The sequence below is a fragment of the Cheilinus undulatus genome, linkage group 11 (assembly GCF_018320785.1).
Source record: "Cheilinus undulatus linkage group 11, ASM1832078v1, whole genome shotgun sequence".
NCBI lineage: Eukaryota > Metazoa > Chordata > Actinopteri > Labriformes > Labridae > Cheilinus > Cheilinus undulatus.
In genome coordinates, this window is record NC_054875.1 from 34,861,370 (window position 1) to 34,878,460 (window position 17,091).

General features: G+C 38.3%; 1 protein-coding gene across 3 annotated transcripts; it reads left to right on the top strand.

Annotated features, from left to right (window-relative positions):
- The first annotated feature begins 572 nt into the window (after nucleotides 1-572).
- Nucleotides 573-17,091, top strand: g6pd (glucose-6-phosphate dehydrogenase). 3 transcript variants are annotated; one of them, XM_041799262.1, is made up of 13 exons: nucleotides 573-616; nucleotides 2,096-2,226; nucleotides 8,068-8,105; nucleotides 8,221-8,329; nucleotides 8,867-9,084; nucleotides 10,998-11,156; nucleotides 12,394-12,519; nucleotides 12,810-12,903; nucleotides 13,038-13,224; nucleotides 13,313-13,548; nucleotides 15,446-15,522; nucleotides 15,763-15,855; nucleotides 15,942-17,091. In XM_041799262.1, exons 1-13 carry the CDS (start codon nucleotides 595-597, stop codon nucleotides 16,030-16,032), a joined length of 1,581 nt encoding a protein of 526 aa, XP_041655196.1. In that variant the 5' UTR covers nucleotides 573-594; the 3' UTR covers nucleotides 16,033-17,091. The 3 variants fall into 3 exon arrangements, with proteins under 3 accessions (XP_041655196.1, XP_041655197.1, XP_041655200.1); XM_041799263.1 differs by lacking the exon at nucleotides 573-616 and adding an exon at nucleotides 670-804; XM_041799266.1 differs by lacking the exon at nucleotides 573-616 and adding an exon at nucleotides 706-724.

Genomic DNA, 17,091 nt, shown 5'->3' on the forward strand with positions numbered 1-17,091 from the left:
TATTCTGCTTGTTTTAAACCATGATTTACCATTTACAACACATCATGCCACCTTTTATCCATTTTAACTCTGTTTAAGGGAAGATGTTTACATTTTGAGGAGGTTTACATATTACTGCATAAATAAATGAAAAAAGATTTTGCTTTGATAAGATGTGTAACAAAAGATGCAAGTAATCACAACTTAATATAGAAATTCTTAAAGTAATCACGATTGAAAAATAATAATCTTTTGACAGCCCTAATGAAAAGATAAATATTTTACAGGAACAAAACGTGTTTCAACTAAATAAGAAAAAAAAATAACTTTACTAAAACATTTTGGGAATGTTTTTCTATTCAAGAAATTAAACTTGGAGTGGTATTTTTTTTTTGTAAATAAATTTCCAAAAACAAGTTGTCTCCTGCATTTCTGTCCCATTTTGTGCTTCCCTCCCCTCTTATTCGTGCTCCTTTTGATACTAAAACATGTATTTTTCACCATACCAGTCTTACGGGCTTGTGTTTATGTCTGCGCGCGCATGTACGTGAGGGGGGTTGTTCAGTTTAAGGACGCCCGTACGCCGCGTCGATGACGTCACTTGATTCGACAGCCATGGGAACTCGAGCGAGCGCTGGTGAGTTTCTCCCAAACCAATAATATCTCTCAATTCTGTTTTAGTCACTTGAACAGGGAAGTAGGCAGGGCACTCAAATGCGCACCACCAACCCGAGCTGTTATCACTGTGAGTGTGCATAAAGTCTGCATCCCGTCGTCGGCTTTGGTCGGGGTTTAACGTGCCAGGTTATCGTCTTGTTAACATTTGTGAGTAGCAACCGTTTTCGCACCACTTTGTAACTTAACCGTTGTTTGGCGTGTAGCTGGTTGTAAGCTAGTTGCTATTTTGCTAACTTGTTAGCTGTAAACTGCAGGTTGTCGCTTGTCAACTTATGTTGTCATAATAACAGCATGTGAAGCTATGAGCTGATGACAGAGCGGTTTTAGTATAAGCCCCCGCACATAGGCTGTATTTAAGCATTATCTGGGGGTTTTCTTTGTGTATGCCTGTGGCTGTGTAGTCCAGTAAAAGGCATTGGTGAGCATCACGCTGTCTCTCTGCGTTAATTTAATAAATTAGGCGAACCAATCGAGCTCTATCACGGTGTTGTGCCAGGAGGTTTAGCCCTCTATATATGGGATTTGGTGGAGGATTTGACTAATAACATTATAGTTTGGTGTGTTGGCTATTTCTGGCAGCTAGTTAGTGACCAACTGACAGAAATCCACGTGCAGGGTTTCCGAGTGTTGTTTCATGTTGGTGCCCTCTGCACACGTATGTAACATGACCACATGACTGTGGATGTTTGTTATTTTGGAGGTGAATTTGATATGTCTGCAGGGTTAGTTCAGGGTGGAAATGAAGAAGTTGAAATTACTTAAATCGAGTAAAACTTCCTCCTTTCTCTCCTTGGTGCAACTTGAAATGAGTCACAAGGAAATCTAAGTTTGTTTACCTAACATATGCAATCCTCCTTATCGTTGAAAGATAAATAATTGAGGAAGTGCAGAGCCAGGATAAGTAGTTAAACATGTTAAGGCTGTGGCATTGTAAATAACTTGTAGATTACATCACTGGTAAACATGTTATAACATCCCCTGTTTAAGTCTGCTTTTGGCTCAAGCTTTTGCTTGGTTTCACAACAACAATGCAGCTCAAAATTACTTGACCTGTTATTTTAACTGTACATTTTTGTAATGATATGTAAAATCTTGGAAAATCTCTCTGGCTTTTAATGGGTGAAACACTGACACAATGAATTCCATTTTTTTCACATTCTGATTCCCTGTAAGTCCTTCTATGTATGTCGGTACTCTTCTTTTTTTGCAAAATGCAGTCCTTATATTTTCAAAAAAACAAAAAAATAAAAACAACTATAAGAATGCATAAATCCAGAGAATGTGACCTGTGCAAAGCTCATCTGTCTCTTGAGCAATCCCAAACCAAGATATTGTAGCAGCGACTGATCCCTGTTAGGCTGAGTTCAGTTTGTCATGACTGTGTACTGTAAAAGCATTATGGCAATTATCTAATTATTTTTTTTGTTTTGCACTCTAGAAAAAAGAGGAAAAATGAGCAGCATTCCCCTTTCTCGCTCTGAGGTGTTCGGGGAGCTGAGGAAGGAACTACATGAAGATCAAGAGTTCCATGCAACAGATGCTCACATCTTCATCATCATGGGAGCATCGGTGCGTGCAAAGGGTGTTGGGGGGGGCTAATCTATTTAGCAATTACAAATGAAAACTGGGAACAGATAATATCTTATGCATGTATAAATTGATTGAAGGTTGAAGAGAAATGATTCTGCATGGCAAAATTTGATGTAATCTAGTCAGAGCATGTGATAGAAGGGCCATTCTCATCTATAGTAGCAGTCATAATGATCACTGGGCTGGTAGAGTATAGGTCTGCTACACAATGTTTCATGGTGTTTTTATTAAGGATGCACGATACTGGATTTTTGCTGATATCCTATATGCAGATTCTTAAAAATTCATTTTTGCCAATACAGATGTATGAGTACAGCTCAGACCTAAATCATCAGTCCTTGAAACACATTTTAAAGTTTAAGGATGCACAAAGAAAGAATTCAGCTCACATAAGTCTGTTGGTCTAGACTAAAACTTTGCTAACTTAATCATACTTATGGTGGTTGTTCACAGCTGTTATTTGTCAATATGGAAATTTTCATATCTGCTGATCCTGATGATTAATTTTCAAGCTACCTTCCAATTTAGATTTCATGCTGATGATATCATGCACATATAGTTATTAGGTTAGCCAGGACTGGTTTTCTGCTTTGCACTTTTAAATTTTAAGTGTTACCTATGCAAAGGCATCATATACTGTAGCTGAGCATTACAGCAGCATAACCAAGTAAATAAGCATCTTCTTTGGGCTGGACATAGAAATACTTGAGGATAGCAAAAAACAGAAAGTTGTTTGGGACAGCTCAGAAACTGTGGCAAAAGCGGTAGTCTGGAGCCCTACAGTCTGGTGCAGTCCTGATCGAACAAAAGAGAATGTCTCGGTCAAAGTTTTGTTTTAACTACTCAGGAGGGTATTTTTAATTTCTCTGCGTTTTGTAATTTACAATCACTGCCCCTTTGACAAGAGTTGTTGGCTTTAATTTGTTTGAAAGTGTGAAAAAGTACTTCAAAAAATTGCAAATTACGTAATTAAGGAAATATTGAAACTGATTTTTACCAGTCTTATGCAAACACCACTCTAGCTCTGGAGCTTTCAAAAGGCTAAAATTAAGACATGAAAAACCTCAAACTTCCTCTTTGCTGATCATTTCAGTAGTGTGTGGAACCTCAGACTAAGTTGCTGAAAACCTCACTTAAAATACCTTACTTTGCTTAGAATGAACCTAGAATTTTTGCAGAACTTTATTTGCATTTATATGAACAATGAGAAAACACAAATGCATTAGTTCTTTTAACTTCATGAACTTGAACAAATGAGTTGGATTTTCTACATATGCAATCATTATGAAAAGATATGCAACAAAATAGTTTATGCAGTATTTAATGCGAAATTAAGTTAAAAGAATCCTTCCAAGCGGTGTAATGTAAACTGCCTTGTCATTCCTGTTTTCTATTTCCTCATTCAGGTTGGGTGTCCAGTTCAGGAAGTTTAACCATTTCATGCATTCTGAAACTTTAAGACCTGTTTCCTCCTTTCTTTGTCATAAAATGTTTGCTGTTTCCTTTTAATCCACCTGCAAGGCCTTAACCGATCCAAACAGGCCTTTTAATGCTTTATATTTTTTACAGTGTAGATAAAAAAGCACTTTAATCCCCACTATTATGCACATAAACAACGTAAGTGGAGCATGTTTTCATGTAGTAGAGCATGCAGGCACATTAACATCTTGCCACAGTTATGTTCTCAGTTGTTTACTCCTTTCTTTACCTTTGTTGTGGTTGTTAGAGAAGTGTGGCATTGTTGTTATTTTTTGCAGTGTCATTAACAGTCAGCGTTTTTCTTTCAATGCCAGTCACAGGCAGGTCAGGGCAGGCAGGGAAGGACTGTGTTTCACTCTGGTTAGGCTTGTTTTATGAGTGTGTGGTGCTGCAATTGTTTCCCTTTCCTATCTTATCCAAGAGTAGATGGCAGCAGTAACCACACATCTAAAAGCATTCATTTGTTTCTTCTTATCCAGCGATTATTACTTTTCACTGTCATTATGAAAAGAAAAGTTTGACGCTTGCCCTTTGCTAATGTTGTAAGACATTGCATGTACCTGATCGGCTCAAGTGAATTACTAACTTCTTATCCTGAATGTGCCAATAAGGATTACCATTAAGACTGCCTCTAGCAATATCTAACAATTGTTTTCAGTATTGACTACTCCTTCAGGTATTGTCATGATTAATTGGTTGTTAGAAAATGTTCAGGACTTCTCAGAGGAAAACATCATGTTTAAAAATGTTGCTTGTCTGAAGCTTGGAGATAGTCATTTTCCTGTTAGGAAGAAAGAAAAGAACACACAATTTTCACATTACATAATCTGGAACAGTAGGTTTTAACCTTTTTTGTTAAAAATTGATTTTAAACAGTGAACAGTTTTGTGCTACTGAAATAAGTGCTCAGTGAAGAAATCCCTCGACCCAACCCTTAACAATGGCCCCCACAAATTGCAAAAAAAAAGCCAGCAGTTCACCAGGGTTGCCGAGTGGGATTCACCTTTGCCACTGTTTTGTTTAGGTAGTCCCACACTTCCGAAGGGCTGAACAGTGATCTCCAGTGCCCCAGAGCCACCCTTCTCCATGCTATCTTTCACTGCCCATCAATACAGAGACCTTATTTATTTACCAGCTCCAGGTAGTGACAGTGCTGACACTACCTATCCTTGCATGTGACTCCTGGTTGCTACTACAAATAGATAACTATTCCTTGTGCCAACATTACACATGGAAAGGAAGTGAAAATAGAAAATAGAAAGACAACAGAAAGTGTGATGAGAGAGCGGGGGGAAAGAGACAGAGTTAGATGCCAACAGTTGTCTCAATAAAGTGCTTTATAATTAATCAACTTTCAATTTCAATTGCGATTATGGCTTCCAACGATCATAAAAACAAGGTAATCGTGATAGAACAGTTCCTGGGCCACATGCCATAAGCTTGTCTTCTGCATGGCCTTGGTCATGTGCAGTGAATGTTTCAGTGTTTTTTTTTTTGTATTTTTGCAACAAGAGTGCATCACTAATGCTTAGAATCATAGTTATTTTATTTCTGTATATCCAGAATATTCTTTTTTATTAATATTTACTTATTTGTACTTATTTATTTTCATAAATTGCCTGTTTTTCTGAGTACTCTGTATGTTAAAGTTCAATAAATGCATTTGATACACAGCCATCTGCACAAGTTTCAGGCATGTAGGGCACTCAAGATTTATCACAGGACCAAATGTGCCACAACCCGGGGCTTCTGCTGAATGAAACCTGGACTTTTTAAGTCATATGAGCCCCTACAGTCATTCCTCTGCGTGTCTTTATACTATCTGAATCCCCTTGGCATTCTTTTATGCACCATGGACTGTGCCTTTTCTCAGCGTAATCCTGGATGCCTGATACACCAAACAAGCTTTCGTGTCCAGAGCAGGATTAAATGTTCAGTTAAAAGTTTTTTTACCGCAACGAGCAATTTTAACCATCTGATGAGAGCTGGAGGTGAAAACGTCTCAGGATTAATAAACTATGTTCTGTCCAAACGTCAGCGTTTAAGATCCCACTTTCACTTCTTGGTGACATAAAATAGAATTAGAGGTAAGTTATTTCAGTGGATGATAGTTTGGCATTATAATTTTTTAATAAGAGAGGTTAAATCAGGTGTGTGATTGACTATGGCACACACTTGTCCGCGTATTTGGCACTCTCATTTATGCACGGAGGATGAAAGGTGTTTGTTATCCTGTGAGCTGCTGTTTTTGACTAAAACAAGGGAAGAAGCTTTATTTTACAAACCAAAAATCCTCTTACAGTCATTAAAGCCTGACTTTGCCAGAAACTGGTCAGAAATGTGGACTGGACTGGGATCCTGCTGTCTCTAGCATGCAGCTGCTGCCTGGTGGGCTCTCTGAGGCGGGTCCTCTTGTTGTTACTTCAAGCTACGTCACATTTCCACGCTTGTGTTCCTTCATTTGCATCCGTGCCGTGCCTAGGCCCACCTCGTCCATCCGTGCCGGGGCAGCGAAGCGTGCCGCGCTGAAGCATGGAATGATTGCACTCACACTGGCCAAACATAAGACTTTAGGCTGAAACGGGCCCAGGCACAGTACGGATGGCCTAGTGTGAGTACACCCTTACTTGCCACAGCTACCGCTTACTCTGCTATAAAGGTGTGGACGGTATTAATTTTTCAAGAGGTTATTTTTTTTCATGCTCCTCATAATATACAAAGACATCTAGAGCATGACTGGGGTTGTTTCAATCCTCCTTTCAATCTGAGGTGCCCTCAGGCAGCTGACTTGCCAAATTTACCCTCTACTGCAGCCTCAATTCTTGTCCCAAACATGCCTAAAAGTTATGCACAGTACTGTAGGTTTTGTAAAATCAATGATGGTCTCAATATCAGCTCAAATAATCACAACTATCATATTTTCCATAATTTATCAGCCTTATTTTAATATATATTAATCTTTCAATTGTTTTTTTATTACTGTTTGATTGCTATTTTGGTCTGGAGAGTTCAGGAAATTTGTAAAAAATACTGTTCAGAACTTTTCAGAGACAACAGTGGCATGTTAAAACATGTTGCTTTGTTTGAAGCCTGTAGGTATTCATTTGCATGTCAGAGAGGAGGAAAGAGAAGAGAAAATATTCACATTATATAATCTGGAACAGAGTTTTCTTTTTTTGGTTGATGTTAAGGAAGGTCTGCATTTGTGTTTTTTTATTTACAGTTCATACTTTCAGTTTTAAGCTGATTCATTTAATCTAGATATTGAATACAGGATGTTCTTATTATTCAACAATGTAGCAATACCCATCTGTACATTTAGGACATTATAGGACAACAGCAATATTTCATTTGTGGCCCTAAGGCAGGTGCCTTGTTACATCACAAATAACAGGCTCATATAAAAAGCTGGTTAAAACACATGATGAGCTGAAGGGCCCCCAAGAAATGGCACCAAAAGACAAGACTGATATTATGAAAGAGTGCACAACTGGTTTGTTTTTAACCACTGATCAAGGTTTATTTTGAAGGTTGAATAGCTGCAACAGTGTCTGATGCATGCTGGTAATTTGTCTCTGGAATTTGTGGCTCTGACATGCACTACCTTTTAGAAATGAGTGCCTGAGGGAGATTTGTGATGGTCATTGAAACCACCAATACTCTGCTTTTGGAAAAACTCATTGGTAGTTTTCTTCTAATGTAGTGTTATATGTAGACTCAAGTGTTCCTGTTTTCCAAGCTCCTCCATCATACCATTCTCTTATTTAGAATAGAGTTAAGTATACCTACCAACATGTTGAGTTTGTTTTTGGCCGTACAGATCGGCGTAAATTTTATTATCGGCCGATACTGATATACTGCTGATAATATCGTGCATCCCTACTTATAGCTATCAAAAGTTTCTGTTGTATGAGCTCTTGCAGTGAAGCCAGCAAGCAGCAACATTAAAGCATAATGAAAACCAACTTGGAAAGAAACACACAGGCAAGTTTTAAACATCAAAATGCATACTAACATAAGTATAAAAAACATCAAAAGTAGGACATGAATGAATAATTTGGTTATTTCCCAGCCTATGTCTGTTGTCAAGCTTTTGTCTTGTGAACTCACAATGAGATTACTGAGGTTGTGCAATTCTTAAATAAACTAAAGCCGCCTACGTACCTGTAGTAAGACAGAGACCTATTGTACAGTAACACCCTTGTGTTGTGGAAAATAATAACCACTCTGCCAGGGCACACACTTTAACTACCTTGCACTCTAAGCTACAGCATCAGCACTAAATGATTGAGACTTACTTTGTTTGAACTCATTTGTCTGATTGTGCGTTTACACCTGCAGGGAGATTTGGCTAAGAAGAAAATCTACCCGACTCTCTGGTGAGTGAACTTCTGACCCCGGTGAACTGGGGAAAGATGCTCCACTAATCTGGACCTGATCTTCTATGGTGGGGTTTCATGATAATAAGCTGTATGTTCATCTGTTCTTACCCAGGTGGTTGTTCAGAGACGGCCTCCTCCCCGAACAGACGTATTTTGTGGGCTTTGCTCGCTCTGACTTAACAGTCGATGCGATTCGAGCTGCTTGCATGCCATACCTGAAGGTAAACCTGGACCTTTGACATTTTTTTCCTCAACCCATTGCATGCACGCTGCCTGCTCAGCATCAGACAGGAAAATGTCAAACTTAGCTATTATCTGGTGAATTGTTTTATCCAACACCTAAAGAGAATGACATTTCTTTCAAAGGCTGGTGGAGACCAAAACCAGTAAACACTGGACTTACATGCATGATGTGGTAAAAAAACAGAGCACCACATTAACGTTAATGTTGCTTCACCATCACCAGATGTCTGAATTATCAGTATATTGAAAAATTTCCTTTGTTAACTGAAAAGGGGATTTTATGTATTGGTTGTTTATAAAGATTTCCTTTGTTTCACACAGAGGTTTAAAAAAATGCAGATTCACCTCATATCAACTCTTGCATAATAATGCAAAATAAATCCATACATACCTTAAGTATTTTTTAGAAATGTACTCTTTTCATCACATGCTTCAATTATTGTCCAACCCCCAGATAAAGCCATGTTTCAGAAATATTCACTGCATTTTAAAAAACGCCCCACTCTCTGACCCAGGTGACGGATACAGAAGCAGAGCGGTTGTCAACCTTCTTCAGCAGAAACACGTACATCAGTGGGAAATATGCTGACGAGGCATCCTTCTCCAAACTCCACAAACACATCCTCTCGCTGCCTGGAGGTACTGAGGCAAACCGCCTCTTCTACCTGGCGTTGCCACCTACCGTCTACCACGATGTTACCAAGAACATAAAGCTCTGCTGTATGAGCACAAAGTCAGTACCCATGCTTTTATAAACTATTTTTATTTAACCTCATTTACTTGGTCTTTTTCTGTTATCTGCTGTTCTGCTTTGTTTGAACACTGTTCATACATAAAACTAATCTCTGTACTATAGTCAATGGCAGTCTGTCTTTAAGGATAGGATTATAGCTTATGGTGTCTTGTGGTAGACAAAAGGTCCTGTCTGACATGGTTGTGGAGTGCTTTTAGCAGTATTAGCTACATCACTAGATGCTCAAGGCTACTCTATGCATGCAGCACTGGAGATTATTTCTATTCTTAAGTGTTTTTATTTTTATTGTCTGCTCTGTTATGTCAGTGATGGGAAAAAAAATACAATAGAAACCCCTCAAAGCATTTCAACATGTATTCTGCAAACTCGTCAGACTTATCAGCAATCGTCTGAACACAACCTGGGCATTATAAGCTTTGTGTTTTTTTTTTTTTTTTTTTTTTTTTCATTTATTTTGGGCCTTGCCTTTGTTAGAGTGGGAAATGACATGCAGTGAGAGAACCAAAGGCCAGACTTGAACCCGGCCTGCCCATGCACATTGGAGGTGCCCTAATCACCAGACCACCTGCACCCCAAGCCTCATATTTTTACCTCCGCCAAGGAGGTTATGTGATCGGCAGGGTTTGTTAGTAAGTTTGTTAGTGAGTTTGTTAGCAACATAACTCAAAAAGTTCTGGATGGATTTTGATAAAATTTTCAGGAAATGTCAGAAATGGCATAAGGGAGAACTGATTAGATTTTGAGGGTGATTCGGATCACCATCTGGATCCAGGAATTTTTCAAAGGATTCTTTACTATTGGGGGATAGGGCTAATGGTGGAGGTCTGCGCTCTCCGTGCTTTTCTAGTTTCTTTTGATATTGAGCTATTTTGTATATATTTTTTAAATTTCAAACTTTTTTTAACAGTAGTACTATGATTGAGACACAAAACCTGTTTAATAAGAATCCTGGCAAAGACAGCAGCAAGACAGAACAAAAAATTACAAAGAGCAAAAATTATGTTAAGCCAGTAGTTCTCAACTAATGGGTTTGGATCCAAAAATGTGTTGTCCTGCCTTTTTTTTTTTTTTTTTTTTGGTGAAACCATGAGTGCATGAAAAAATGACTGTTGCAAAAAGTAGACATACACTGATATATTTCATTTTAATTTGATTAAAAAAAATAGAATACAAATAATATGTAAGTTTTAATTATTTTTTTCAAGATCTTATACTTTTTCTCTGGATTAAATGCTGCTTTTCAAATATTTTCTCAAGATCTCTAAAAAAAAACTAAATGCAAAAGTTATGGGAAAATGGCTTAAATGAAATTTATGCATACATGGCTTCTCAGGGCTTCTGTAATTATGTGCCTGCAAACATGTTTGTTTTATCACTTTCTCCAAACTGCATTTTTTTTTGGATTAATTAGACAAAAAGTTTACAATTTTGTGAAATTTGGGTCATGATTTCTCATAAATAAGTTGGTGTAGGTCCCGAGGTGAGACCAGTTGAGAACCACTGCATTAAACTACATATTTGCAGCTTTCAGCAGCATACACAGATCAAATGATCCTTTATCTTGATTTCAGACTCCTCTAAGCTAATTAAATGCTCTAGTTTAAGGTGGATCTATAGCAGAAAGAGGAAGCAAACCCATTCAAAGCATCTTTACCAAAGCTTTATCAGAGTTTGACATCCAAAATGTACCTGTGAGACCAAGAGCTACAGTTACTGACTGCTTTAGAGTTAGTAAGAAACATTTACACTATCAGTTAATAATGCTGGTTTTGTAACCTGTTTGCTGAACTTTTCCTTGTATACTTTGAGTTCTTAACTAAAGAGAATCACAAAAAATATAAGAAAGCCTGACTCATGCTAATATTCCCTTAATGTTTGTGATAATTGTGCAGAGGCTGGAACAGAGTGATTGTAGAGAAGCCATTTGGACATGACCTTCAGAGCTCTGAAGAGCTGTCCACCCACCTCTCCACCCTCTTCACTGAGGAACAAATCTACCGAATCGACCACTATCTGGGTAAAGAGATGGTGCAGAACCTCATGGTGCTTAGGTGAGAGTTTTAAGATTTTGCATGCATTCATGAATTTTAGGATGACCTTTAAAGATGATGATTATGCAATATGATATTGTGAAATGCAGTCAATGGGAATGAAGTCTTAGCATGACTTAACATAAATTAATCACAGTTGGTGATTATAAACTGATGACAGAGTGCACTGGGTCGGATGTCGGATTGAAGAAAATAAATCTAGTCGTCAGGAAGTTGTATAGATTGATTATTATGGAGAGCTATAACTTGAAAAATCCTCCTCTTACATAAAACTATCTGCAAAGATGCTGGAAGATTTCTGCCAAACACAGCCTGTCAGCTCAACCATTCTTTCCACAAACAGATCAAAACCTCTCAAGAAAGTGAAATTATTTAAGTAGAAAAAGGTTTGGTTTGACTTTATCCTACAAAACTGAGTGGATTCAGTCAAGTAAATCTACAAAATGGAGAAGAGATTAATGGGTTTAAATTAACTGGCTGTAAAGAAGATGACGAAAACAACCAAATTTAAGACAAAAAATTGAACGAGGTAATCTAAATTTTATAAGATTTTGTGGAATCGGATATAACTATTAACTCAACTCAAGATTCGCCTTATAATCAATGTGATTTAGTCAGAATTTTTGCTGTTTGAATTTTTCATGGATGTTAGATTGATTTAATAACAAGGGATGTGGATAGTAAATAGCTCCCTCTGCTGGAGAAATATGAGAATATATTATATAGTATTTTGTCAGAGTCATATAATTTTTCTATCAACCTTTAAATGTTCTGTGACGTAATTTTACATCTCTACTTGGAAAAAGGAGAAATCCCTTTACCAAGTGGAATGTCATTACAGGAGTCAGGACGATATATCTGTCATTACGCTTGATTTCTTGCAGGTTGCTGATAATTGTTACATGAGTTAATTGTGAACTGTTACAGGAAATAAATAACTTGTATCCAATATACTTCAAATTGGTCATATTTCTTTCCATGCACTGTTGTGTGTGTGGACAAAGGATTGATTTTTACTTTTTCCCCCTGTATTTTCCACCACAAAGATCTGCAGTTGTTTTAAGGTAAACTGAATTATGCAGCACTTCACTTTCAGCTGGTTTTGTGGTCTAGTGTCGTCTGTGAATATCATACAAAGAAAACACGAATCAGCTCTCAAACAAATGAAAAAGGTGTGTGCATGTTGTCATGAACAGCTGTCTTGTCATGCTGTGACCATCATGTGATTATATTTCAGGTTTGGAAACCGTATCTTTGGGCCAATCTGGAACAGAGATAGTGTGGCCTGTGTTACCCTCACCTTTAAAGAACCATTCGGCACTCAGGGACGAGGGGGATACTTTGATGATTTTGGCATCATCCGGTGAGTAGACCTTAAAAAAAACAAAACATACATTACTTAATAGTCACTCTGCATACAGCTACAGTATGGTGCATTTTAAAGATGTGTTAACTGTCAAAATGAGTGTTACCTATTCATTGGTAAGTAATCTTGAGCATGTAATCTCATCACAAGCTTTAGCTTCATAGATGAAGGCAGATTGGATGAGTTTAATCAACACCAACACATGATAAGTTTCAATTTTAATGAACGTGATCAAACCTCTTTTTGTTTTTTTTTGTTTGACCACCTGCTCCCTTTGTCTCCATCAGCGATGTCATGCAAAACCACCTGCTCCAGATGCTCTGTCTGGTTGCCATGGAGAAACCAGCATCAACCAGCTCAGATGATGTTAGAGATGAAAAGGTAGGATTGACAATAAACATCTCCTCCTTTTCCACACATGTGGAGACATTTAAATAACAATGGATGGTACATTATGGTTTAATACTGGTAATGTGTAAATGGAGAATGTTTGATCCCATGTGTTCTTCTTTTAGGTTAAAGTACTGAAGTGCATTGCTCCAGTGGTGATGTCCGACGTGGTGCTGGGTCAGTATGTAGGGGATCCAGAGGGTGAGGGGGATGCCAAACTGGGTTATCTTGATGATCCTACAGTTCCTAAAGGATCAACTCAGGCCACCTTCACCACAGCTGTGCTCTATGTTCACAACGAGCGCTGGGATGGTAAACGAACTTAAAATAAAATCCACTGCTCTCCCATTTTTTCCAAAGCCCTTTGTAATGCAGTAGCTTTATTATCATTCATCCACAGGTGTTCCTTTCATCCTTCGCTGTGGAAAAGCTCTGAACGAGAGAAAAGCTGAGGTGCGGTTGCAGTTCACAGACGTCCCAGGGGACATTTTTGGGAGCATGTGTCGCAGGAATGAGCTGGTGGTGCGCGTGCAGCCAAACGAGGCAGTCTACGCCAAGATGATGAGCAAGAAGCCCGGCGTCTACTTCTGCCCTGAAGAAACTGAGCTGGACCTCACCTATAAGAGCAGATACAAGGCAGGTTTACATTTTTTTATGCAGAGGAAACAGGCAAATGGACAGTAAAACAGAAAATACAATAAGACCCTAACAAGGAGGGTGGGAGGATATTGCAGTGGTGCAGTAATGCATCCTTAAACAGTAAAGGATTTAAGATTTGAGAGCATCCCATTCCATCGTCTCTAAGTCTGGGATTTTTGAAGTTTTTAGCTAGATGCCTACAACGCAGTCCAAAGTAAACAGTAAGCTTTAAAAAAATTCTACCTTTTTTCTACGACACAAAATACATCTGGAAGTGCCCCATTTCTGAACTCTGAAGCTTTTAATGTCTTACAGATAGTGGTTGTGTGTTGTGGGTTCTGCTCTGACCCAGACTTTCCAATTTTTATGTTCGTACTTGAAAAAAGTATTTTAAGGAAAAAGAAAGGGCATGAAATAATAGCTGAAAGCCTACTGATCGGCTGAAGTTAGCTCTAGTTCCTTTATAGCCTAACATTAGTTTTTTAACTTTTTTTCTGTTAGTGCTTATGCTTTAAAAATGATAAATGCAGGGTTCAGTTGTGAAGATCATTTTAATGAACAATGTGCAAACCTTTTGCCACAGAGCTTTTTTTTTTTAACAATAACACAGAAACCCACTTAAAAAACATGCTTTTTTTAAATCATCGTTTCTCTATTGAAATTTTTTTTGGTACATACAAAGTATAAAGAAAACAGTGTCACACAGTAGAAAAAAAAAAGGAAAATGAGTGTTCATAATACAGAACAAAAACCCACAAAAAAACCCAAAGTCCCACACTATCAGCTAACAGAGAAAACAGTATGAGATTATATTCTCTGCTCTCATTTTTCCACAAATACTAAGAAAGGCTCCCAGTGTTTCATAAAATCTTAGGATAGACCCTTGAAGAGGGTATCCTATCTTCTCCAGCTTGATATATTGCATAATCTTTAATCCAATGAGAATGTTTAGGATGTAGGGGTGTGTATTGGCAAGAATCTGGCGGTACGATACGTATCGTACAGGGGTGCCGATATCGATATATGGTGATATATTGATATTCTATAAGCAAGGAGATATATTGCAATATTTTTTTAATTTTATAGAGTCGTGACGTAAGCAAGCAGCAACAAGAGGCCGGTGCAATTACGGTGGAAGACATTAGTGAGGATGCTGCCAGAGCACCAGTTTTATCAGAACTTGACGACATTTCTTCTTCAAAAGAAGAACAAAGAACAGCAGAGATTTGTTTTCTTTTCAAAAACAGCAAAACTTGTGTACTGACATGTCAATTGTCGCCATGGGTCGCGTCATTCTTCGGTAGCTGCGCACGCACTCCTCGGTTGCAGCTGCATCACGTGTTTTGTTGCTCTGATTGGCCCGTAAAGATGTGACAGACAGAACGTTCATCCAATCACACTCTGAATTTTTTTCAAATCCTCTGCCTTTTCCCAAACGCTTAGTATTGAAGGTTTTCTCGATGGATGTGTGAAACAAATTCATCTGGCGTGTCAGGTTATGAAAGTTAGGGGTTTGCATCAAAACTCTTAGACCAAATAACAATCTGTAGGTGAATACTTCAGTCTTGTGTTACGGTTGAATGAGGGTTTTGGTGAACCAGTTTGAAGTTATGGAAAGGCTGCCCTGATGTTTTTTTCATAGCCATTTTTGCACCCTCAGGTTCTCTTAAGTAGTTTTCATTGATGGCCTTATGGTTAGGTTGTACTCCATAAATAAAGACTGAAGTCAGGCAGTCCAGGTTCAAATCTGATCCAAAGCTCCTTTCCTAAACGCCTCTCCCTCCCTCCTTTCTACCTTCTTACTTTGTCCGCTGTCTCATCAAAACAGAAGCAAAATCCCAAAATTAAATCTTTTTCAAAAAGTAATTATGTCAAAATTTGTGACTTTCATCAGGATGTGAAGCTCCCAGACGCTTACGAGCGCCTCATCCTTGATGTCTTCTGTGGCAACCAGATGCACTTTGTACGCAGGTCAGTCTTTGTGTTTCACTTTTGTCTCCTGTCCCCTGTTATGTGTAAACCCGTTAAGAAATAGTAAGGTGCATATTCATTATGTATTAGTTAACAGTTTATTCCACTAGATGGCGATGCTTTCTGTGTCCTACCATGACAGCAGACCTGGATTTTACACAACTCTTCACATGGACACAATTTCTGTTCAATATAGATCATAACTGTCTAAGTCATGTGTTTGATTGTTTGCCTTTGTAGTGATGAACTAAGGGAAGCATGGAGGATCTTCACGCCTCTTCTCCATCAGATAGACAGAGAGAAGCCAAAACCCATCCCTTACAAATACGGAAGGTAGGAAGTGTAGTTTACTATCCTAGATAATTAAAATGAAAAGTAAATACAAGGTGTTGACTGTGGTTGTTTTTCTTTCTTCTCAGCCGAGGCCCAACAGAGGCAGATGACCTCGCCAAGAGGGTTGGATTCCGCTATGAAGGCACTTATAAATGGGTCAACCCTCACAGACTGTGAACTGTGATAAAAACAGATGAGGGAGGAGTAGAGGTAGGAGAGTAGGAAGATCTGCAGAAGGGGAAGTGAGTTGTGTCATGTTCCAACACTGAGATGTCTTTAAGGAGAGAACCGTTTCCACCGTGTGGATCCTTGAGGCAGCAGGAAGGATGTGAAAAGTTATTTGAAGAAAAAGAAAAGAGTCTTTCTCAGGTAAAGCAGGTATTCCTTGGAGCCATTTCATCAGACATTGAAGGGAGCATTATTGTTGTGTGCTTGAATCATGGGCCAACGCTATTTTTTTTTCTATTTTCATAAACTCATACATTCCAAGCAGCTTTCCATGTTTTATTTTACCGTTGGGACCAGGTCAGTTGTAGAGGGAACATAAAATCCGAACCAGGATGCTTCTTTGTCTGATAATCTGGCTCCAAGTAGGCATGAATTAGGTCTTAATTTGTCAGGATGGAGAATGGAAATAAAAATTGTGACAAGAACAGAGCAGAACAATAAAACACCCAGCTGTCATCCTCACCCAGTGTTAGTGCTGTACCAAAGACAGTCAGTGAATGCACCAGAGAGGAGGAGGAACACAGGACTGATTGTTCACCAATTTTCACTCTTTTGATTGTAGCACCATTATGCTTTAACGCCATTTATTAATCACACTTCTGTATTTTAAACTTGCATATCGTCTTTGCCTCCTCTGTCTGGGACCAACAGGTCATAGCTGTCTGATAAATGAACTGTGGTTTACAAAGAGCGATGAAGGCAGTTTCTCTTCAAAGCATTCATTCTGAGATAGTCTTAAGTGTCCTTCTGGACTAGCAAAACAAGCTCTCTGTCTTGTTTAGTAGCCTCCCTTTGAGCTCTGTTCCCTTTTTGTTTACATTATTTTTCAAGTTTATTTAAGTTACTGATATTCATCTTATATTTTCATAATCCTCAAACAGTAGCGGCGTCCATCACTAATCAGTGAATGTCTTTATAATGACGTACTGTATGTATACTGCGTTTAACTTCTCTCACATTTAAAACTAGCTCCATTTACACATCTTGTAATAAAATAGTTTTACTTCT